The following is a 23,938-nucleotide window of genomic DNA, read 5'->3' as shown; positions in this document are numbered from 1 at the left end:
AGGCGGAGAGCCGGGAGGTGCGGGGCAGAGGGGACAGGGGGAGAGCCGGGAGGTGCGGGGCAGAGGGGACAGGCGGAGGGAGAGGAGATAGGGAGCCCGGAGCGGCGGGACGGGGCAGGTGGCGGCCACCCGGTGGCGCTGCGGGCCTGTCCCAGCGGGAAGCTCCGCCGTGTGGCAGCCTTCCCTCGGGAATCCCCGCGAACGCTGGCATTCCGGGTTCCTCTTCCCTTTCACCTTCGCTCGGAAAACCTTTGTAGGGATGGATCTCACTCCGTGCCGTGGCGTTTTGCTGCGGTTGCGCTGCAGTTGGATGAATCGCGCGATAAGGATTTGTTTCCAGCAGTGGGAGAGTTTGGAGCACGGAGAAATGGATGGGTTTTGGTAACGTCTCTCAAGGGTGCCAGAGTTTTTACTTTGGTTTTTTGAGTATCATTTGAGATGAGAAATTAGATTCTTCTCAGAGGAATTCAGTAATTTAACTATATGGTTTCACTGACTTAATGATTAAAATACTAGTGCATATATTTAATGTCCCACAAACTAAAATTAATTTCTGTTCTGCAGTTATAAACATTGGCAAAATTTCAGCTCATTCAAAATCAGCAGCAAAACTCTGTCTTCAGTGGGACAAGGGGTGACTGACAGAATCTCAAAAGGTAAAAAACATCCATCAATGATCAATCCCCAGTTCCTGTGCCTGTGATTTCTCTGATGTCATGATGGTGGCTTCTTTTGTTTTTACATGATTTGGTTTTTTGGCAAAAATTCCTAATCTGCAGTCTTCATTTTCTACTTACCTAAATAGCTTTGAGTACAGACCAAGATAAGAACTGTAAGTCACATTCTGTCAGTATCTCTAAAAGATAAAAGTTTTATTTAAAAATAAAACTATATGTTTGGACTCTATAGAAATTCATTCTTTCACTGTACCCGATGCTGAAAAGCAATGTGTCCCAAGGAGGGAGATCAGCTACTGACCACTCCTGCACATTTAGAAATTTATCTCCCAGCTGTTTCTAAGAGGCAGAGTGGCAAATTTGTGGAGACACTTCAATGTTATTACAGACGTTCTTTGAACCAGAAGGAATAATGATAGTTGGTTTTAAATCTTTATTGAACAGCTAACAAAATAAAAATAATTTGTATTCAAAATAGTGCAAGGTATACAATAATGTAAAATACGTTTGAGTGAGAAAGGGTTTTATGCTGTAACAACTGAACATGTAAAATGGGCTTGGGCTGAGTGTGACTCACTCAAGACACTTAAACTTTCTACAGACCATTGGCTTAAGTTTTGAAAAAGGTAATTTTATCTAATATTTAGTCCATATTGTAGCCTATTCTGTCTCTGTGTGTTTCTGGCTTATACATGACCCCAGGAAAAGACACATAGGGACTTGAGTGTGAGTAGGGGAATACCTTGGGCAAAGTGGTAACAGTGGGGCATGCACTGGCTCACTACTGGGAGCCGGCCAACTATTGTCCATGAATGTGGGCTCAAGTGCATGAATTCCTCCAAGTGGAAAGGTTGAGAAAATGCTGTGACCACACAGTGAACACAGTGAATTCCACATAGTGATCTTCCAGTGACAGTGCCCTCGAGGATACCTTCCTTTGGGTTTGGACATGCCGATCTCCAGACCTCTCATCCAATCCTTACAATTCTGATTCTGTGATTCCCTGTGTCATGGTTAGTCACACCAGGACACCCTGCTGCTGCCACTGCTAACATCCACTTTTCAGTGTGATTCCCAAAAACAGGTTTGTCCAGAAAGATGTTGCCATGTACAGTGAGGCCTGAAAACACATCCTTGCAAAGAACAAACCTTGAGATGCTCTTCTTGGTTTTGTGTGGAGAGGATGAAGGACAGAACAATCTCCACTTGGAGACTTTTATGTGCATTCCTCACTTTGAGAGCAGGCAAACATAGGTAGTGCTTATGGCAAGCATTTACAAGGATTCCATTGTTAAACCTCTTTGGAAGCCTCTGGGGCTGTAACTCATAACTTCAGTAAAGATTAGGTCTCTCCTGAGCTTCCAGTTTGGCTGCTATGTTTAGGGTACTGGTGCTGCACTAGCTATTTAGAGATGTCCCAGATTTGGATTGTTTGGGCACTGCTTTGGAAGTGTAGATACAGAGAGTGTGGATCAACAAGCATTCAGCAGAGAAAGAGAATTTGCAATGTTTCTATAAGAGCTGTTGCCCTTAATCTATTTTACATTTGTCCTTGATATTTTTCAGGATGGGATTGAAAAGAAAGCTGGGAAGGCAGAAGCAGATTGTACTTCCTATGTTGAGAAACATGGATAGACTCAACCTATACACAACTGACAGGTATTGTTAAATCTGAGATCATATTCACAAGCATATGTACCCTCTCAGCAGAAGCAGCATGAGGACAAGAAGAGTTTATTATCTACAGTAACCAATTGATTTCTCTTTTTCAGAGGATAGAGGCTGAGGAAACAGCTGGTTGTGAGTTTATCTGAAATTAACAGAATTGTCTTTTCAGGCAGAGGGCCCAGAATATGTTCTGGCAAAGGAAAAGGGAGAGAAAAAGACTCAAATTCTTAGAGTCTGTGGATACATTTGCTTAGAAGATGAATGTGAAAAGTCTTGAGAAACAGACATGGCACTACTTCATGGAAAAATAAGAGGCAAGTAAGTCTTGCTCTCAAAATTTTTGAAGTTGGGTTGTTTGTTATGTTGGACATTGTTTAAGGTAAAACTTTAAGTGCTGTAAACCATGGAGGAGGCTGTAACTACGTTTCAGAAGGTCATCAGCTTTTAAAAGGTGAAGGTTGTTTTACAAGTAGGTCAAACATTACTAGTAGTATATGAAGTAGAAAACTAATACAACACTAGTTTAAAATTCAATTAGTAGCTTTGCTCTGCTCCAACTTAGTGGGCTGTATTTTAATACCGAGAGGGACAGATTCCATTGTTCTTATTCATGTTGAGTTGCAGTCAGTGGAACTAATTGTTGAATAAGGTATGCTCAGCATGAGGATGGGTGATGGAATCTAGCCCAGATGGAAATATCTTTTAAACTCCTTCTGTATTACAGAGCAGCAATCTCAACACAGGCAAATCTAGCATGTTTCTGAAAGTGCTTTGAGACATTCCTTTGGCACATGGCAGTATTTTTATAAATGAATGCAGAGATTGTTTTAAAGTAGTTGTGTTCCCCATCCCCACCCCAAAGCTGAACCACATTCACAGAAAAGATTGAGGAAGCATCTGCATTGTAATTTTCTGTCCCATGTTACACCACCAACAGAAGGTGGGCTTTGCAGCAATTGCTACTCAACTGCAGCTGGATCAGAGTTTATGAAAAATGTTTTATTGTGCAGTGCTTTTATAGTAATGCAGTTTTCTGGCATTTATTTTCACTCTGTCACATACTCTTCCATCATGCACAACTTCCTTAAATGTAGAAAAATATTGGCACAGTTTTGCGTACATATGCAAAATCTCTTGGGTAAGAATACCAGCATGCCTGAATTGAGGTGTGGTGGTGAATTGAGGAATGCACTGCAGATGCAGTCATGGAACTGAATTTATTTTCAAGCAAAACAGGAGCATTAGCTAAAGTATTACATGAAAGTGTGAGGCAGTCTTCCAATGAATCAAGCCCCAACTGCATAAAAGATGTATATATGACAAAAAATCCCTAACTGCAGGCAGCTGATCTGGCCAGTTGCTCTTAGGTGACCTTGGGAGCCAGGGTACAGAATGAGGCACTCTAGTAGGACACTAATGAGAGGAATTTGGACAATTCTGCCCTTGAACCAAGTTGGTTAACACTGCCCTAATTGAAAGACAAAACTAATGAGTAGCCATTCTCTCTGATGCAATTCTAGTTAAGTGTGCTGTTTTTTCACTAGGATCTCATGCCCCTGCTTGGGACCAAATAGGGAATATAAGAAATAGCAGGAGTGCCACAGTAATACCTTTAGTGAGCTAGTTGAGATTGGGCTCTATATCATAGCTAAAGTAATTATCCTGTGTTAAGTCTGGACACAGTCCTATAGCTACTGTCTTTGGTGACACAAAATATTCCCTAGAACCTCTAAAATTCTCACCTGATGAGAATTCCTAATTTCTCTCTCATGTGCTTTCTGAGGACAAGAAAAGCCAACAACTAGGCAATAACTATAGATAAATCAACACATTTTCTTATTCCCACTGTTGAGGAAATGTTTGCACCCTTCATCCTGAAGAAATATACTACTTGAAATAGCTGATCATAAATGCATTAGACTACTTATTTAAATTACTACTAAGATAAAAATATAAGACAAAAAACCTTTTTTTTAAAGTCTTTTTAAAAAGTTCATTATGTTACTACACTTGCTAGTAGTAATATAAAATATTCAGAAATATAAAACTAAATATTTGGATTTTCTGTCATGTAAAAGTTTCCTTGGCACTAAAGGTGCAGCAGTTTCTTTTTTATTTATTTTAATAAAAATTATATATATTCTTAGAATTATTTGCACTAACTAATCCTGGTAATCATTTGAGAGAGAAGTAGCTTAAGAACTTTCGGCTTCTAGGAAGAATTGCATGGATAAATGTAAAAATCTAGCTGGCAAATCTTGCTATCATTTTAAGCAAAAAGTGGTACTGGCTAGATTTTGAGCTGTGACTCAGCAGTGGATGAGGGGATGGGGTGTAAAGCAGCAGGAATTACAGAGCATTGTGTCTCCTGAGTTCTGGTCCCAGCTCCACCCTTGGGACAAGTTTGCCTGAGGAGCTGCCCCTTAGCTGCAGGAGCCTCGGCACTAAAGGCCCTCCCTGCCCTGCTTCACCTTTGCTCCTGTGCCATCATTACACTGTGGCAGCATCGTGGTGCAGTGTATGGTTGCATATATTGGCCCTATGCCATTTCTGTGCTGGGAGCATTCTCTCTGGGGTCGCTTCAGACCTTCTGAAGCTCCTGTGCACTGCTGGAGAGGTGGGCAGGGGCTGCAGTGATCAGTGTGATCACTAGACTCTGGCTCTATGCTGGTCCTGAACTCTTTCTGCAGCCGGTCCATAAAGTAATCCCCAAGACTATTTCTGCCATCCTGGGAACAGTCAAGCCTGCGAGCATTGGTCAGCAGATCTCCCATCAGCTTGATCTTCCGGATTTTGGGCCCAATAAATTGTTTCTTGATAGTGCTTGCGCTATGAGGGTCTGCATTTTCAACACTCAGGGCATAAAGCTCTTCAAAATACCGTAGCATAGTTTTCCATTGTACCATTGCTAGTTCCAGGGCTTTCATCAGACCAACTGCATAATCACAGTTTGGTTTCTGAAAACAAAAACAGAATTGCATTTACTCAAAAGAACAGCTCATGTATCTGTATTCATCAATGGATTCCTGCAACTTAACCTGGTGTTCTTAACAAGTTGTACTAGGATTTTGCAACAACTGCTTCTAGTTTCAAGCATCTATTGCTTTTTTTCAAGCTGTAAATACAAATGGCAGAATCCAAGCACCTCTTCAAGGAACAGATTTACATAGCAGCAGCTATGCCTAAAGAGGACTCTTACACCAGGAAATCCAATCACAGAATGATTGGGGCTGGAAGGGACCTTAAAATCATCTTGTCCTAACCCTCTGCCATATTCCACTAGACCAGGCTGCTCAAAGGCCCATCCAACCTGGCCTTGAATGCTCCCAGGAATAGGGCATCCTTTACTACTCTGGACAATTTTTCCTAGTCTCACTACCCTCACAGTAAAGAGGGGCTTCCTACTATCTAACCTAAATCTGCCCTCCTTCATTTAAAAATCGTTATCCCTCATCCTAACACTGCATTCCCTGACAAAGAGTCCCTCTCCCTCTTTCCTGTAGAACCCCTTTAAGTACTGGAAGTCCTAAGTTCCTCCTTGATGCAAACTGATTATTACGAAAGATTTTTACAATAGCGTTTTTACTTTCTGCAGCTTAAAAACTGCTATGATGGACCAAAGAGGAGCATTCTGTATTAACTAATTTTGTACAGGAGATTCAGCCCCTTGGTCTTAAACAAATGAGGTGGGTTATTTTTTCCCTGAGAACTTTTGAGTTCTTCCTTTGTACCTGTGCAAGCCCAAGTTAGATCTTAGTTCAAATTCTGTCATGAGCTGTGCTTTAGGAAATCAACTACTGCCCCAAGCTGGATGGTTCTCCTTCCTTACCACTCTTTTTAGGTGCTAGTTATGTCTAAGCTTCCACTTAGTTCAGTGTGAAGGAGACAAGTGGGCTCTTTCAGCACAATTTAAGAAGTCATAACCCATTACAGCATACTGGAAATAGCAGTGTCCAGCTGAGTAAAAGGAAAGGGGAATACTGTCCATATTCTTTTGGGCTGGAAAGCAACCTCATAGAGTTAGGACTGCATGTCTGATAGTTCCTAGGCATCACAATCAAGAACAAAACCGTGTACACAAGTATGCCAGATAAATTGTATCTGTAAATCTAATAGTGCAGGGATCTGAAGTACCAACAATATAATTCAGTAAGTTAAATGGATCTCAGCTGCTTGAAAACTTGTTGACTACTACGCACCTGGATGGTTTTAGAGCAGTAATGGCCTCCTCTTTCTTGCTGATACTTCATCAACGCCTCCGTGGCTTTTCTCTCTTCCAGAGCTTGATGCAGGAAGAACTTTGAAATATTTGGTAGAGCCACATGTGACTGATCAAAATATTCACCCTAAGCACACAAAACAGGAGGGTTAAGATTTCCTGGAGATGGGACTCAACTGCAGCAGAACGTGGCTTTAACAGAACTTGCGAGACCTTTCCAATAGAAGGTGTTTTGTTCACAAAACACGATCACTTTAGAGCCCTTGATCTAATTTCTACAGTAAATTGAGTAGTTACAGTATGACATGAAAAATCTGTACTTCTACTAGAACTCCTTCTGTTCTTTAATATTGGTCAGGCAGAAGTAGTACTGATGTTAGTCTTGCAGTAGCAGTTAAGAGATCTTCAGAATATTTTATTTATGAGTGGTTAGCATGTGTGTGTTTTGTAATTATGGAGGGTTTTTGTTTTGTTTTTTAAACATACTCCCAGAACAGGGAACATAAAATTTATCCCTGCAGGCCTGCATTCCAGTCAAAAGTTAGTGTTCAAAGATATGAGAAAGATGAAGCAAATACCAAAAAGAGAACAAACACAACTTTGCATCTGTTTATCAGCTTTATTATAGACAATGGTATTCCAAAATAATGGATACTGCTACTGAACTATACACCTTCAATATTAGATGTAGCTCATGGCTGGGAAGGCCTGTCAGGAAGAACATAAATCTGTTGGAGTGAGTCCAAACAAGGGACACAAAGTTATCAGAGGGATGGAGCACCTCTTTTATGAGGAAAGAGAGGTGCTCCTCTCTTTTGTTCAGCCTGGAAAAGAAAAGGTAACCTAACTGTGTCCTTCCAGTACCTGGAGGGAACCTACAAGAAAGATGGAGAGGGACTTTTTCAAGAGCATGCAGTGGTAGGACAAGGGGAAATGGCTTAAAACTCAAAGAGTGTGTTTGGATTAGGTATTTGGAAAATACTCTTTATTATAAGAGGGTGGTGAGACACCAGAACAGGTTGTCCAGAGAAGCTGGGGATGCCCCACCCTGGAAGTTTTCAAAGCCAGGCTGGCTATGAGCAGCCTGGTCTTGAAAAAGGTATCCCTGCACATTGCAGGGGGTTTGGAACCTGATGATTTTGAAGGTCCTTTCCAACCCAGGCCATTCTATAATTTCAGAAGTATTACAAGCCTAAATCCTCTGCAGGCCTTGTTCTGTTCTGTATGGGAAAGTAACAACTTAAACCACTGCCATATTTAACCATGCTGACAGCTCTAATAACTTATATTTAGAATATTTTATCCATGGTCTGGCTGTCTCATAAAGAGAAGTATTACAGGCAGGTAGCAATGACACCCAATGTGTTAGACTGGTTTGAACACTGCTCTGATGTCAAAAAGAATGAGAGGCACCAGATGGAACTATGCCAAGAACCAAACTGAGGGAGCTACAGCATCCTCATCTGCTGCTGCCCTGACCATGTGTTTGCAACACAGCACAGCTTCTGTCTCTTGGACATGCTCTGCACCAGAGTACACATAACTTCATATCGAGCTGTTGGCTTGTAGCCTGCCCAGGAGGGACAAACAACAAGTGTATGTGCATTTCCTAAGTTCTGCTTCTGATTGTCTTTCCTGCTTTCCTCTATTCCCCTGCTTAAACAGGAAATACTTTCATTCCACCCATGCTCAGAAAGAAAATGAAAACATGTCAAACACACAAGTTTATGTTTTTCTCTTACAGTTTAAGAAGCATCTTGGGATAACCCAAACTTGTGACACACATACACACATGCGACCATAAACCATTGAAAAGAAAACACATACTGGATTGCTTTATTTGCAGAATCCTTTTCAAGTCACTCATTCCTGTTTCTGCTGACAGCACAGCCAAGGTTGAGTGTTTTATAATCAGTTCCTCAGTGCAAGTGTGTGGCAGAACTTCAAGCGGAGCCCAAGTTAACACATGTACTTAATTGTTAAGGTAAATATTTTATGTCAATCTTTCACTATTTAGGATGTTCACATTTTTAGGTTTGATTTATCCACAGGCAATTTCTGAGTTTTCTCCATCCCATCCAGCTGCCAATTGCTACAACTTTTTTCTTCCACAGGTTTAACAGGTTTTACTGCATACTTAAATTTTCATTGAATGAAACTGACACCAAACTCAGTTGAAGGATCTTGGGGATATGCTGGATATAGTTTGTGTTGCTTCCCAGTGGATGCTCGGCATCAGAAGGTATGGCATGGATAATTTTAATCTTTAATTTTAACGTCTCTGTTAAGTTATATCTTTGCCTTAACACTTGATATGTAGCCAGATGCAGTTTGGCATGAGTTTGACATGGTACCAGTGATACCTTTTATAATTTCATGTCCAAAATTCATGCCTGTAGAGCAAGAAACCCATAGCCATCTGAGACGTTCAGACTATAGTTAACCACACGTAATTATTCAACATAGTTTGGGGAAAAACCCACTCAAGCGTTATACTCCAAAGCTGTTAGCATTCCCTGTTCCTGTCCCTTTTCCCCAGGCCAAAGATCCTCTGTGAATTACCCAAAACACACGAGCGCTCGTTTCGTAGGCACGGCCGCGGCCCGGCTCTGGTAGGAGCGGCAAAGAGAGGAGGGGGGTGGAGAGAGAGAGAGAGAGTGAGAGAGAGTGAGAGAGACTCCAAACCCCCTGGGCGCCGCTGTGCCGTCTCTGCCCGACTCTAAACCCTCCACAGCCTGCACCTCCTTTCCCCTCCGCCGGTGGCTGCCGGCGCAGGGCGGTGGGGGCACACGCCGTGCCCTCCCGTGGCCGTGCCTTACCAGCGCCTGCAGGCAGTAGTGCAGCTCCAGCTGGGCGCCGGTGACGCCGCAGAGCGCCTCCTCCACGGCGGGCGGGAAGCCGTGGCGGACGCGGCTGGCGGGCAGCGGGCGGTGCGCGGGGCAGGCGGGCAGCGTCACCCGGGGCCGCTTGGAGCGCGGCTCGGCCATGGCCGGCGCCGCCATGGAGCCGCCGCGCCGCCGCCGCGCCGCCTGATATAGCCCGGCACCTGGGACACACCTTGCGCTCTGCCGCCCGCCCTCCGAGGGAGGAGGAGGAGGAGGATGTGGGTGTGCGTGCGGATGTGGATGCGGGGGGGCCGGCGGGGACAGACATGGCGTGCGTGGCCCTGGGCAGGCGCGGCGGGAGCGGGGAGAGCTCCGGCCATCGGCAGGTGCCAGTAAACACCCCAAAGACTGAATGACTGACATAAAGGATTTACCCTAACAGTTAAGTAGATGTGTTAACTTGGGCTCCACTTAAGTTACCGCACACTTGTGCTGAAGAAGTGGTTATAAAACAGTGAATCTTGGCAATGAATGACTTGAGGAAAAGGATTCTGCAACGAGTGTTCTTAATAAAACACTCCAGTATGTGCTTTCTCTTCAGTGATCCCTCATTACACGTGTATATGTGTCACAGGTTTGGGTTATCCCAAGATGGTCCTACAAACGTTAGAGAAAAACATAAACTTGTGTGTTTGACATGTTTTCATTTTCTTTCTGAGCATGGGTGGAATGAAAGTATTTCCTGTTTAAGCAGGGGAATAGAGGAAAGCAGGAAAGACAATCAGAAGCAGAACTTAGGAAATGCACATACACTTGTTGTTTGTCCCTCCTGGGCAGGCTACAAGCCAACAGCTCGATATGAAGTTATGTGTACTCTGGTGCAGAGCATGTCCAAGAGACAGAAGCTGTGCTGTGTTGCAAACACATGGTCAGGGCAGCAGCAGATGAGGATGCTGTAGCTCCCTCAGTTTGGTTCTTGGCATAGTTCCATCTGGTGCCTCTCATTCTTTTTGACATCAGAGCAGTGTTCAAACCAGTCTAACACGTTGGCTCTCCTTTGTTTTCTGTCTCTAATACATTGTCTTTATGGAACAGCAGTACCATGGATAAAACTCTTCTAATGTAGGAGCTTAGCCCTTTTCCAGGTAGTCACATTCCTGTGACACGCTCCTGTTCCAGCAGCAGCGTCTGAGAGTATGACCAGACTGGCTGAGGCTGGAGTGGCTGGTGAGAACATGCAGGCAGAGGCAATCCTGAGAGGGAGTGAGCTCTGAAAAGTCCTGGAAATTTAGCAGTGTGTGTATATGTCTTGGCTACAGGGTAAATTCTTTAGGTTTTTTGGTTTGGTGCTAAAAATGTTGGTGTTGAACTGGTCCTAACTATGCTTGTTAAACTCTCTTCAGTATTTTAGTAACCAGTAATCCCCAACTCGTACAGTAACTTCAAAATACACATTACTGATTTTTGAAAGTGTTCTACCACAGCTGAATGGAGCTTGGCATTTCTTGTGCATTTCTTTAACAGATTCAGAGCAGTGGAGTGGAAATATGAGTAATTTCAACACCCTTCAAAAGCAATAATTTTCTGTTCAGTGACTTTGTTTAGTAAGCTCAGTGTTATGTGCTGTTTTGGGGAATATTTTTCTAGCAGATCACTCCCCCACCAACCCAGGATGCTAAGGGCAGAATCGTTTTCCGTTGCCTGTTTTAATTGTTATTGGATCTGACTGCCTAGAGCCCAGCATGCATCATCTAAGAGAAGTCACGTAGAGATGTGAGAACATTCCTCATGAAAAACTTAAATAATTCTTGTTCAGTGCCTCCATCTCATGTTATTTAGCCCTCTTTGTTTGCTCTAATGATCCATTTTTTAGTTTTGATTCTTCATGTTTTAGTAAATTAGAAGTTTAGCTTAAAAAAATCAAACAGCATTTAAGCATTTGGGTAAAATTTCATGTGAGTAAAGTATAACTAATGTTTGCAAGGCTAAAGTAAGTATCCAAAGTCATTAAATCTCAATATATTGACAAGACACGTGAACAGCGTACAACCTTATTCTGAAGTACTCAGTAAGCATCCTCTTCTTCACTGTAGCACTAAGGACTTTTGCTGGAAGGATGTACCTTTATCAAGGAGCTACCTTTTAGCTCCTTCCATTCCAACTGTCCTTGTTTTGGCCTGTAAGTAGTTGATAGTGTCTTATTATTCCAGAATAATCCCTTGATTCCCGCAGAGGAGGAGGAAGAGAAGCAAGTGTGATGCCTCTGTGTTTGTATGCATTGACATCCCAACCTAAATAAATACTTGATGATCTCCTTTCTTGGCCAATCTGAATAATTTGAAGTGTGAAATGGCAATAGAAAGCAATTTAGCCAGTGTCCCCATGGAAAAGTTTGCAGTTGTATTTTGTTAATTGGGCATTTATTGTGATAATTTCTGAGCATATCAGCTCATGGAGGCTTGTCTCTGCATTAGTGAACTTTGGAGTCTTGGAAAGCAATATTAAGTTATCCCATTTCAGTGATGGATACCTAAGAGACAAGGACAGTTCTTAAGGCCATCTGTGATGCCTGGAGCTGATCTGAAAACTGACCCTAAAATTCTTTATACTTACTCCATGTGTTCCTTTTATGAGAACACCATTCAATTTACTTTGCTTTGTGCTTCATGGAACTAAAGGAAATACACACCATTTACACTGTTATCAATTGTATTATGGAAAAATTCCATGACAAAGTAATATAGGGATTCTTGCTACATAGCATGAAGAGGTGGTATTACGTGCTCTTTGTATCTGGACTGGGGAAGGTATCATCTGCTCCTAAAGCTTGTGACCTCATGAAATGCAGCATTCCAGGGAGCAGGCACTTTGTTCAGTTTCTTAGTTAAAACTTTTCAGCACAGAATATTCTGTGATTCTGTAGGGACCTACAAGGATCATCAAAGGGTCAGTTACAGGCACATAACTTGATAAAAGGTATCTTTTAATTTTTGTAATTTTGCATGATTTTGGTACAACACATTTTAAAGTGTGTTTGAAAGTATATGGCAGAGTGGGAATCCAAACCACCACAGTGTGGTGTACAGAACTACAATTAAAATTCCATCAAAATAAGCTCTCTTACACACAAACCCATACCTTCAAAGTAGAGAAGGTCCCCACTACTTTTTTTTTTATTCTTTGGCAGAGTGCAATAGAGAGGATTGTTTATGTCAGTGGGCTTTAACAACGCTCTCAAAATATTCTTTCTCCTGAGCCTACTTAGCAAACATTTAGTTATATCTGGCCATTTTCTACCCTGATTCTCTCTCATTTAAAGCTACTAGACTCTTAAGGCTGCACTTTGTGATCTGGTGTTAGTATTGTTTATTCTTTCTCTACAGGTAGTGAGAGTTGTGGCTGTTGGTTCTCTCCAGCCACCATCTGTTTGTTTCTTTCTGGCTGTGATGGGTTTTTCATGAGCTTTGCAAATAGTCTATCTAATGCTGACAGACTTTTCTCTCATTCAGTGCCCATCAATGCCTATGATGAAAACAGAGGGTTGTCTGAAAAAAAGTAATAAGCAAATACAAGTATGATATGTGTGCTTGTGAATTGGTCTTCTTCATTCATCATTTTGTTTTGTAATTAAGTGAAACCAAAGCTGTCTGGCAGGAAATTAAGAATGATTCATATGAACACCTGTGAACTCACAATTGCTTTTATTGGACTTGAAGTCCCTTAACCCATTTTCTTATGCTTTTCTAGTCTCAACAGGTGCTTCATCTCACTATTTTATCCAGTCCCACTCTTTTTTACTTCCTTTATCCATGGAGGAAAAGCCAGCAAGATTGAGTTGTTTTGTTGTTTTTTTTGCACTGTATGACTCATAAAGTTAAAAAAGAAGCCTGAAATTTGGGATGTTACTACTTAAATAAGCATAGCAAAATAACCTTTTTTAACTGACTTTCAGTAAAAGTGTTCATCAGCAAAACACAAGATGGCTCTGGGGAGGCAGCAGTGTTGTGACCAGGCTGTGACATGGACATTCTGGAAATTACTTTTTGTCTCTTTGTCACTGAGCAAATGGCAAAGGCTAGCTTGCTGTAGTGCTCTGAAATCAGCATATTTTAGTGGTACAAGAGAAGGATTGCTCAAAAATAAAGCCTAATCCCTTTGAAGTCAGTCTTGTTGCTGTCAAACGGAGCAGACAGAAGCCTCTATTTTGGGTTTATAGGTACTGAAAATTACTATACTGTGCCAGATTTGCATGTATTTTGCATATATTCAGTTTAATAAAATGAGGTACCATAATGAAATTCTGTTTGAAAAATACTTGGATTAACCTTTAATTTTGGAAGTAATTTTTTAAATGCCTTTTTTTGGCGCTCTCCTCAAATACTCCAAATCTTAGTTTTCAATTTCTTTCTTTTTCTAGAGTCTCAAAGATTTCTTCCTGTCATTGAGATGTTTGTGTTTGCCAAACATCCATTACTGCAGTTTTTGAAGCCAGATGAGATGTTTAAGGATGTTCCCATCCCTGGAAACAGACATGTCTTTTTTGCCTCCATTGAGTTTTCCCACGTTGTTTCAGTAGCTTGATAAAGTTGTAACACTTTTTATTTCTGTAGTATCTTTTTATTTCAGGCAGTTTGTTTCCATAGGCTTGGCACAAGTCTGCATGGCACAGATATGAAAGTTGGCTTATTGCCTCTCTTCTTTCACAATGAAGTTCTTCCTTAAGGAACTTTCCAAATGTTGGATAACATAAAACACTGTGATGTATATAGAATTATTTGAAACTTTACTGATTGAAATCTGTCTTTCAAACAGAATCTGCACACAGTCCACAGGCATATCTCTGCTGTGTCTAAAGCTAACATAGGAGACAAACTTGTAAGAGTTTCTGAAATGCAAGCAAAGCTTATCTTTTACCTTGTGTCACAGAATACATATAGGAGGGTTTTCTAATCAGTGCTATTTTCTTCTCTTCAATATTTAAATTAGATTATCTGTAATTAATGCTTGCTCCTACCATGGAGACCCTTTTAGGAGCAGAGTTTGGAGATGGACAGCCTTCACTGCTTCTCAGTTGGGAGCTGCTCTGGGGCTATGGTGTACAGGACACATCCTGCTTTGTATCACCAGCCCTTACCCTCCTACTGGTCCCCAGGCCCCCCTCCCTTCTCTCTCTCCCTGGGGGGCTCTTTCCCACTGCTGGACAACCACAGTGCTCAGGCACACTCTTCCTCTCCCTTTGCTCCACTCTCCCTTCTCTGGAGCCCAGGAAAAGCTCCATGCTAACAGGGTCTGTGTGTAGCTCTGCAGTCAAACCTAGAAGATGTAAGTGCATCTCAAGTGCATTGACAGACTCGTGCTGTCACTTGTTGTGCCCCAGCCTGGTTTGCATTTGCCGCCTTCATCTTTCCCGTAGTGTCTCAAGTCCAGCTGCACGTGGCTGTGTTTTTGTGACTGCCTACATGTGTGGGGCTGCAGGTCAAGCTGGGCTGTGGCCACTTTCGACATATGTCTAGAAGCTGTATCTCACTACTTTCTCTTAAGCTCTTACCAATCTCTCTGAAATTTAAATGTTGACAGATCACCTACACTGAGTTGTTCACTGTTGTCTTTTCTCCTTGTATTTACAGAGTCATTATATATCCTGACTCAGTTTATCAGCTCACCCATGTCTGTAGGAGCCCAGGCTCTGGCAGCACTGAGGAAGGCCATGGCTGGGATTGGGCAGAGGCAGAAGGGAGAGCTGGAGCCCAGGGGCATTCTGTGCTCCCAGCCTGGTGGCTGCAGAGGACTAGCAGCCTGGCTAAGTAAGCTCCAGTCTGGCCAGCAACATTGGCCCTTCCATCTCCATTTTTGCTCTTATAAATACACTTGAGTTTTAAGTGGACTGTTCATTTCAAGTGCATTTCACTGGGTAGTACTACCCTTTTGATTTTTCTAAAGAGGCTATGCGTAGGAGTAAATTTCCATAAATTGGCAGGGTTCATCTGCCTCTGAGATTTTGCAATTGTTATTTCAGGTCACATTTAAAAAAGCATGGGCCAGTAAATGTAAGGCTCATCCATGTAATCTGTCTGTGGTATATCACAATTCCAGTCAGTAATTGCAGGTGGAAGGCATAGGGCCTCAGCACTGAAGTATATTTAAGGGGATTCTGTGGAATTTCTGAAAACATGAGGCTTGCCCCAGGCAATGTGTTGCATAAGGGAGTTGTGCAATGCCCAACTGCCTAAAGTCAGTCATAATTTGTATACTTTGTGTACTTGCCTTTCTATCCTACCTTCCTTTCCACAGCTGTGGGTTAGAATCTGTACTTACTCTAAGACAAATGAGAAAAATAAGACTTGACATATTGAAAAAGGCAGAGCCTTTTTTTTGTGTGTGTGCAGCCTGTGCCATCTGAATTCAGTGACCAGGTAATGCCTTCCAGGCAGTGTAAACTTCAGGAGGTGCACTCAGTGTTCCAGGTGGCCCTTGAGGGGACATCAGACCTCTTTGAGGTCTGCATGAGCAGGTGCACTTTGTACATACTCAGAATATCTGGGCTAGCAGAAGTAAAGTGTGGGCAAGGAATGAAGGTCCACAAACCATTTATTGTCTTACTCCTGTATGCTACTGATAATGTTCACAGAGTCCCTGATAGTACCAGAAGAACCTTATTCTGGAGTACAGGGACTCCTGGGAGTTAACTGGTTTGACTGATGCCATTTTCTACTTGGCTTGAAAGAGAGGAAATTAAAGCTACAGTTGTGGTAAGAGGAGTGTGAAATGTTTGCAGATGAAGAGGAAATTATTCTAAATGTTTTGGCTTTCATAGTCACCAAAAATAACAAATCATAATTTTTGTAAAAGAATCTTTTCAAAGTCCAGGTGAAACTGCTTGAGAAAAAAGATTTGAAATTTTAATGTGAACATTCATCAGCTAGATGTTTGTTTTAAATTTTGTATAAAGATGGAGCCCATGATGGTAAGTAAACAAAGCAGAAGTGGATAATTTCACTCAAACATCATGGACCTTAAAGGCAATGCTTAATTCCAATGAAGTAATTCTTGTTCTAGTTCCAGTCACAAATGACCCTTTATTGCTGCTTTCTGGTCAAAGCACCTCTTTTCGGCCATCTTTATTGTCTAAGTGTTGTAAATCCCTGTTATCTCCTTCCCTATCATCTTCTGCCTAGTTGTATTTTAATATCTTTAAATATATTTTAAAAATCTTGCTTTGATAGGTGTTAGATTGTATTAAGTTTGTGGCAGTATGTCCCAGGCAAAGTCTTCTCTGCCACTTTGCAAGGATCAAACAATTTGTTTTTTCAATTTCAGTGTATTTATGCAGGGCTGTTGTTGAATTGAGCATTCTCCTGATTTCACTGGAATTATGAGGTAGAACTCAGAGTGTGTTTGGCTCCTATCACTTAAAGCAGTCAGCACCATTAATTGGTAATCTTGGGAAATTATTTATTCTGATCTTTAGGACACAGTGGCATTACCCACAGTGATGCAGTGAAATGCTTTAATTTTTGATTTTTAAACCACTCCAGTTGCTATCTCTTTTTTTTTTTTTTTTTTTTTTTAAGAATTTATAATTTACTGGACTGAGTATTTACAAATTTCACAGAACATTTTGTTCTCTGATTTAAATCCTGCATACCAAGTGCCTGCCTGGGGCAAAGACAAAAAAAAGAAGTTAGCTTTGATACTCCAAAACTGGCTGAATAAATCCTGTGCAGCTGGCCTGCGTGAAATGTGCCCAGTGACAGCAAGCAGCAGCAAGGATTCAGAGGGATAGGGAGAGCTCTGTGCTGTCAGATGTTACAGTGTTTTATTGCTTTGGCTGGGAAGGGCAGGAATGTGTAGGTATCTCTACTATTCAGTATAAGGGTGCAAAGTGGTTCCCTCAGGCATGTATGTGGACAAAACTGCTGCACAAATGTGCAGTGTTGTCTTCTGCATGTATTTGTACATGCTCTGATGTTTTCCAGCTTTGGAAATGTAGTTAAAGCCTCAAAGTGAATGTGTGAGTCTGCAGCAGCTGAGAATACATTTCCAGAATTGGAGGTTCTCGTGTGGATGAGTGTCTGTCCCATCCTTGGTGTGGAATTGTCTAACCTGTACTGTGGTATTTGTTAAGGGAAGTTCTTGGAGACTTATTGAAATGTTCAAGCCAACACAGTACAGGTTGCACTTGTCTATACTCTAGGGCGAGATGTCAAGAACTGTTACAGATTGGAAACTGGTGTTTCTGCCTGTGCTGTTCTCTGTTCATCCAACTGTCTCTCATCACTTTGTTTCTCTGTGTAATATAACCCAACTGAGACGTGGTCCTGAGGGAAAAGTGGCTTAAATCTGAATCCTGGAAAGTCAAGAATTAAAAGATTCATAGTTTAGGAAAATAAATTCTGAAATATGAAGTTATGAAGGCTGTGACTGGTTCACATGAGCAACTTGCAACAAGGTCATATTTTCCTCTGCCAGTGCATCAACAGGAATTTGGAAATCCTGCTCTTACCTGGGTGGTGTGAGCAGAGTGCTTTTGGCCATGCTCTGTAGTGCCATCTCTGTGAATCCAGCTCTATTCTCAGGCTCCAGAGAGTTTCCAGGTTATCTAGAAAGAAGCACAAGGGTAACTGCAGTGGGACCAGATTTACAGAACTGGCCTCTGCAGCTCAGAATGGCAGGACTCAGAAAAGAAAAAAACATAGAGGCTTTCATTAGTTCAGGTTTTTATCAGAAATACACTACGAGGGACTTAAAAAGATATTTATATATATTGGATGGTAAACAAATTTTCAGCAAAATGAGGTGAGAATCAAACTTCCCTTGGAGACAGTTTGGCCAATAGTTTCTGACAGGGTTTTGTTTTTTATTTCCTATGTCATTTGTAGGGATCATACATTGAAATCCTGCTCTGTCCTACAGGGACCACTGGCTTGAACAAGTGCATGACAAGTCTTAGGATGCTTGTGCTGAAAGACTTCTCTTAATGGACCCTGATGGGATTTAGTTTGATTTGTTCCAGAATGGAATTGCCCTTGTTCCTGCTGCTGCAGGCTCATGATCTGGAACCCGGGACTTGAGCAGGACTGAGGGATGCATGGTAAGATTGTGTTACCTGTTCACAGGACAGTGGTGAAACCTGGGACATGTCACTTGTGACTTTGGGCTGTCTGGTCTGAAGCAAGGGACAGGAAAGTTTCTTTATTGATGGAAGATAAATGCAGAGCAAGGAGAAAAATTCTTAGGAAAACCAAAACCAGAAGAGAAGTAGTACTGAGTGGACAAAATCTTTTGCTTGTATGTGAGCATTACTCATATAACTTCAAGAGGGTACATGCTTTAACTGAGCATGTACCAGCTGAGGACTTGGCCCATAATGTCCTTTATAAAGCTCTGGTTCCTCCTCAGATAGTTTTTCCCTCCCTCTTCAAAGGGCACCTGTTGTTGGTGGAGTTGGTGATGATACTGGATTAGAGCACATGCGGTCAGCCTGCTTGGCCTCGGCCCTTTGGACCTAAAAGGAACTCCAGCTGCTGTTGCCCAGAGCAGGTGCTTCATCCAGCCTGAGCAGCTGTTTGAATGCTGTTTGAATGTTTGCTGTCACAGCCATGGGGTGGGGGGAAGTTCCCTGAAGGACCCAGAGGAACAACTGATCAGCAGCAAGGAAGGAAGGGAAATGTGCCATGGAGACCTAGTTTTTATACCCAGCAGACAAAAGTTGTTCTAGCATTTCCTTGTAGAAATAGGGAACAGTGGCTGTCACTCTGCATCCACTGAGCCTGCCCAGTACCATGATGGATTATGGTTCCCAAAAAGAGGCTGAGGGACCGCTAAAGACCAGCAGAGCTGGTTGTAGTCACTGGTTTAAAGCTTCAGTGAGTGGCCCAGCAAAACTGAGATTGTGTATAGAGCAGTGCACAGGCTAATGGCCTGCTGCCTATGGTATCTTGGGCTTCACACTCACACTGCTAGAGGGAGGAAAACAAAAGCAGAGATAATCTGGGTGCTAAGCAGCTACAGGGAACAGTGCCAGGTAATGGAGGCAGAGAGGATGACCTGGGACTATATAGAGATGTGATGGTTGGGAGTTTGAGGTCAGAGTTTGAGGAGGGGGCACAGATAGTTTGTGTCAGAGATAAAGCAGCAGCAACAGACACACCTGGTTGTGTCTACATATGTCGCTGTTGGCATTAACACCAAGTTCATTATGACTCCTTAGGGTCCCATCCTCTTACCTGTATTCATTAAAGTTAGCAGAGTCCTTCCACTTTCTCTGATAGGCTCACTTTGTGTCCCTGTCCTGTGCATGGCTTTTATCATATCCCATCAGCCAGACTTCTCGTTCTGTGTATCTTTGCTGATTGCTCAACCAGGTTTCCACTGAACCTCCATAAGGATGGTAATGCTAAGCAAGGATACTTCCTCATTCAGCTATAAAAGGATTATTCAGGCCAGATTTCATTACAGCATTGCCTAAGAGTAGGAGAAAACATGAATATCGGAGGCCTCTCTTTGTCAGGAAATGGGATTTCCGCAGGTGCTCAGTTGTAAATGCCTTGCATGCTTCTAAGGCTTGGTACATGGCATTGCTGAATCCTGATTCAGGATGCAAGAATGTCTCATGACCCCTGCCATGAAAACTGGTGTCTGGCCATGTTTGGAAATCAGCCGTCGATGATGACAGTAGATGAGTATGGGTGAAATGAGCAGCTTGGCTTCAACACTAAACAAGACTTGTTAAACGTTGTAAGTACAGATGTCCAATTCATATTTTGAATAATGAATATTATGAACTTTTCTGTAGCAAGTGGTAAGAAGCTGGATCATCTTTCTTCATCTGCTCACTGCCTTCACAGAATTTGCAAGTGTGACAAAGTATTTCATCCCTTTACAGGATTAGGTAAGATTGGTAACCATAATTCATGTATAGAATTACACAGAAATAGTCTAGATAGCCAAATATATTGATTTAAAATTACCTGTGTGGTGGGAGGGAAATTGTTTCCATTTTGGTTTATTTGTTTCTTGGGTTGGTCAGGTTATTCAGCTAACTTCAGCTGTTTATTCTTTTGGATGAAAATCTGCAGCTGTACAGGCCTGTAAAATTTCTGTCCCAGTGTAGGTCTTCCATCCTGCTTCATTCCTGCAATTTGGTTTGCTTCTTTATGAAAATTAAGGAATTGGAAAAATAGTACCAGAAACTGCAGGAATTAAATTCTCAAGGCTGTTAAAGAAAGAGATGTGTTAGGAGTAGGGTGTTTCTGTGCTTCTTCTGTTCTCACATCCATTGGACTGTTGCATGTGGAAAGAAACACCACACACAGCTGTTACCAGTGTGTGATGTAGCTCTGTGCGAGGGGAGACATCCTCTGACTTGGTACCGTGGATGTACCAGCAGTAGCTCTGTGCTGCCTCCTTATCTGCCTGATAGCATGGCACTGATCAAGTGGCAGCTGCTGCCCTGCCTCCTTCCTCTGCCCTTCTCTTCCTCAGCTTCCTTGAACTCAGGATGAATGAAAGTACAGCTTTTCAAATCTTGATGGAGTAGTAAATTCTTGCTAGAAACTAAACCAAATACCATTTTCAGAATGGCCCTGTATTTATGTGTGGCAGCACATTTAATTTGGTATTCCAGAGATTTTTGACCTACATGTGGATAAGAATTTTTTGAAGCATCTGTCTTTTGCTGATTAAAACATAATTAGATACCAAATATTTAAACCATCTTAAAAGATGTGTGGCAACGTCCAATGCCCTGTCTGGTGAAGAAAAATAGAGTGAAACAGTTTGGGTGTGGTAGAATAATTTACTAACTGCTGGATTAAGACTAAGGGAATAAAGAGTTTATTAGCAGTCTTTCACGTTTAGGGGATCTGGAGAGCAAAGGGATTTACTTTATATGAGGCCCATGTTATGCTGTGCAGGAATTCCCAGTTCAGGGTCAAAAATACTAAGAGTGCCCTTTCACCAGAGAGCCGACAATTAGCTTGCTGCCAGTAGGAAAAACAGCGTTTAAGTGGTGAGTGAACAGAGTGTCAGCAATGGACCTGGAGAGAGGGGCAGCACACAGTCAGAGCCAGTGACATTCTTCACACCTGCTGCGGGGCGTAACAGTAGCTGGCTGCCTCAGCCCGTGGCACTACAAGCAGAGCATTGTGCTGTGACACAGCCTGGACAGCGATTGAATTACACACCAGTTAGGTCTTCAGCTTCTCCCTGTCACTGTGGACAATGGAGAATCAGAGAACTGGACATGAGAGCTTTAGCAGGCCTTGTGCTCTCCAGCAGAGGAGGATTAGTTTGTAAATGGTAAATTGTGTTGGGGCCAAGAGTCGTAAAACTGAACTCTTGCCCTGCTGCTGCCTCAAAGGCAAAGGCTCTATAGAAAAGCCCTTCTGCCCCCCTTCTACTAAATGCTGTGGTCAGGGGAGGGGTGGGAATATGTAATCTGCTCCTCCTTTCCTCTGCCAAAGAAGGAAAAAGAAACTGGTACATTTGTGTAATTTTCACTCCTCACCATCTCTTACTATCTTTTCTAAGGAAGCACATGGGATTAAATTAATCAGTCTTCTGCCCTTTCCACAGGGATGCGGATTTGCCTCTCACCAAAGTGCTGCTGGCTGCCTGCTGGAGGGTGTCTCTAAGACCTGATTTAACCTGAAACATGCACTTCCTCAGGAGGTCTGCAGCAGGGCTGGAGGACTGCAAACACTGCATCCCTTCCCTCCTGTCACCCGCTTCCACACAACTGTGCAGTGCCTGTACTGTGCTGTCAGCTCCCTCACTCTGAAATGTTCCTCATGATGGTTTGTACGGAGGTGCCTTGGAGCAGGCTTTAGTTTTGGTGGCAGTCCCCCTTGTTGCCATGTCATTCAGGAAGATGGCTTTATCCTTGCCTTTATTCCACTGGGACCAGCTGCTCTACCCACAGGCACCAAAAGTGGCAAATCTTCCATAACCTTTTTTTAATTTTCTGCTGAAGCTCTACATCACATGAACTTCTTTAGTTTTTTTGAGAGGTAAAGACTTTTTTTCCTTTTTTTTTTTTGAAACCACACCAAATAAAAACCCAAACAGCAAAACCCAACAAAGCCAAAACTGTCAGAAAAAAAATAAATCAAAACCCACACGTTCAACCCAAGTTGGAGAAATAACTGCATTGTGTGACTGATACAGTCCATGGGAGTACAAAGCATTCGCAGTCTGGTCTTGCACATCCACTCCCTAAACCTATTAATAGATTTTAGGCATGAGCATAGACATGGAGACGGGCAGGAGCAGTTTGCCATGCAAACATTTATCTGTGAGCCCCAACCTATTTTCTAGAACTGAAAATCTTAGTGTGATAAAGTGGACATTTTAAAGCACTGGTGGAGATAGAGGGGATGTAACTGCACTTAAACGGAGGGTGGATTAGGTATTCTCATATCTTGGAGTCTGCCAGTAAATAGCAAAGTATATAAGCAATGGGAGGAAATATGTCCTTCTTAATCTGTAAAAAGAAAAGGACAGTTTTGAAAATCCATCAGTGTTTCAAATCATCTTATGGCATATTGATTTTGAATCATCACAGGGGTGTTCTTGTTAGTGATCTAAAAATATAAATGTAGTTGAATACATGAAAAACTGTATCTTATTCCAGTTGCCTGTATTACTGCAATAAATGATACTAGCTCTCTCTTCCTACAGACTTTATCTCATCTCTTTATAGTGCTGGCATTTATTTTGTTTTAAGCTGAAAAACAATGCATACCTAGGTACTGTAAGGTTATAGAGGCTTTATGAACATACCATTTGAAAGAAATAGTTTCTGCTCTGGTTACTAGTTTGAACTGAGAAAAGATACTCATATTTCATAATTCCAAAAGAAATAGCATAATTACCACATAACTGCTGTGATACAGCAGTTCTGTGTAATCTGCTCGTAAACGATCCATTCCAGAAAACTCCCAAATCTCTCCCACCTATTTTTTCTAATAGGTGTCAAATCCTTCATAGCTCTCAAAAATGCTCACAAGTCTGCAGGGCATGAAGGCTTTGCTTTGGTTTATTTTTTGTAAAGCTTGGTAAAAAAAAATAATGAATGAGAAATTCAGCTGTTGTTCAACATAGTACTGATAACTGAGAATCCATTTTCAAAACTGCAAAATAAATGATATTAGAAGTTGTAATAAACTAAAAGCTATTCTATGTAATAAAAGCTATTCACTGGTGGTTTTACTTCTATGGAGTATTTCAGAGGTAAGTTTTAAAGAAAAAAAAAAATAAGGAAAAGCAGTCATTCACGAGTGCTGATACAGGAATGACAGAGGTTAATACTACTGACATCATGTTGGAACTGTATAGCATTTTGTTAATGGTTATTAATGCCCTGCTGCTGGGAGACAGACAGTGCCAGCTGCCTTTAGTGTGGTGCCTCTGCGGGTATGCCTGGGCCTCTGCTTGGGAAGGAGAGGGCCCTGAGGAAGGCTCAAATCTGCTCCTTCCACTGTAACAGGAGGAGAGGAGACACTGAAAGAAGGCACTTGCAGTGTCTTGCTCAGAACAGGGCTTGGAAG

General features: G+C 42.1%; 1 protein-coding gene and 1 long non-coding RNA gene across 4 annotated transcripts; one reads left to right on the top strand and one right to left on the bottom strand.

The window, feature by feature from the left end:
• Positions 1 to 3,323: 3,323 nt before the first annotated feature.
• On the bottom strand, positions 3,324 to 9,613 carry LOC107205686 (ferritin light chain-like). The gene is made up of 3 exons (XM_015630379.2): positions 9,384 to 9,613; positions 6,545 to 6,691; positions 3,324 to 5,302 (listed from the first exon to the last, which is right to left on the bottom strand). Exons 1-3 carry the CDS (start codon positions 9,564 to 9,566, stop codon positions 4,790 to 4,792), a joined length of 843 nt encoding a protein of 280 aa, XP_015485865.1. The 5' UTR covers positions 9,567 to 9,613; the 3' UTR covers positions 3,324 to 4,789.
• On the top strand, positions 6,717 to 23,063 carry LOC109022689. 3 transcript variants are annotated; one of them, XR_004497882.1, is made up of 5 exons: positions 6,717 to 8,548; positions 8,679 to 8,806; positions 18,269 to 18,480; positions 20,185 to 20,280; positions 21,966 to 23,063. It is a non-coding gene; the product is annotated as an uncharacterized LOC109022689 (long non-coding RNA). The 3 variants fall into 3 exon arrangements; XR_004497883.1 differs by having other exon boundaries at positions 6,719 to 8,548; positions 18,303 to 18,480; XR_004497881.1 differs by lacking the exons at positions 6,717 to 8,548; positions 8,679 to 8,806 and having other exon boundaries at positions 10,575 to 18,480.
• The last annotated feature ends 875 nt before the right edge of the window (positions 23,064 to 23,938 follow it).

The sequence above is a fragment of the Parus major genome, chromosome 5 (assembly GCF_001522545.3).
Source record: "Parus major isolate Abel chromosome 5, Parus_major1.1, whole genome shotgun sequence".
In the NCBI taxonomy this organism is placed as follows: domain Eukaryota; kingdom Metazoa; phylum Chordata; class Aves; order Passeriformes; family Paridae; genus Parus; species Parus major.
Note: the sequence above shows the minus strand (reverse complement) of the source record. Positions and strands in the feature narration are given on the sequence as shown.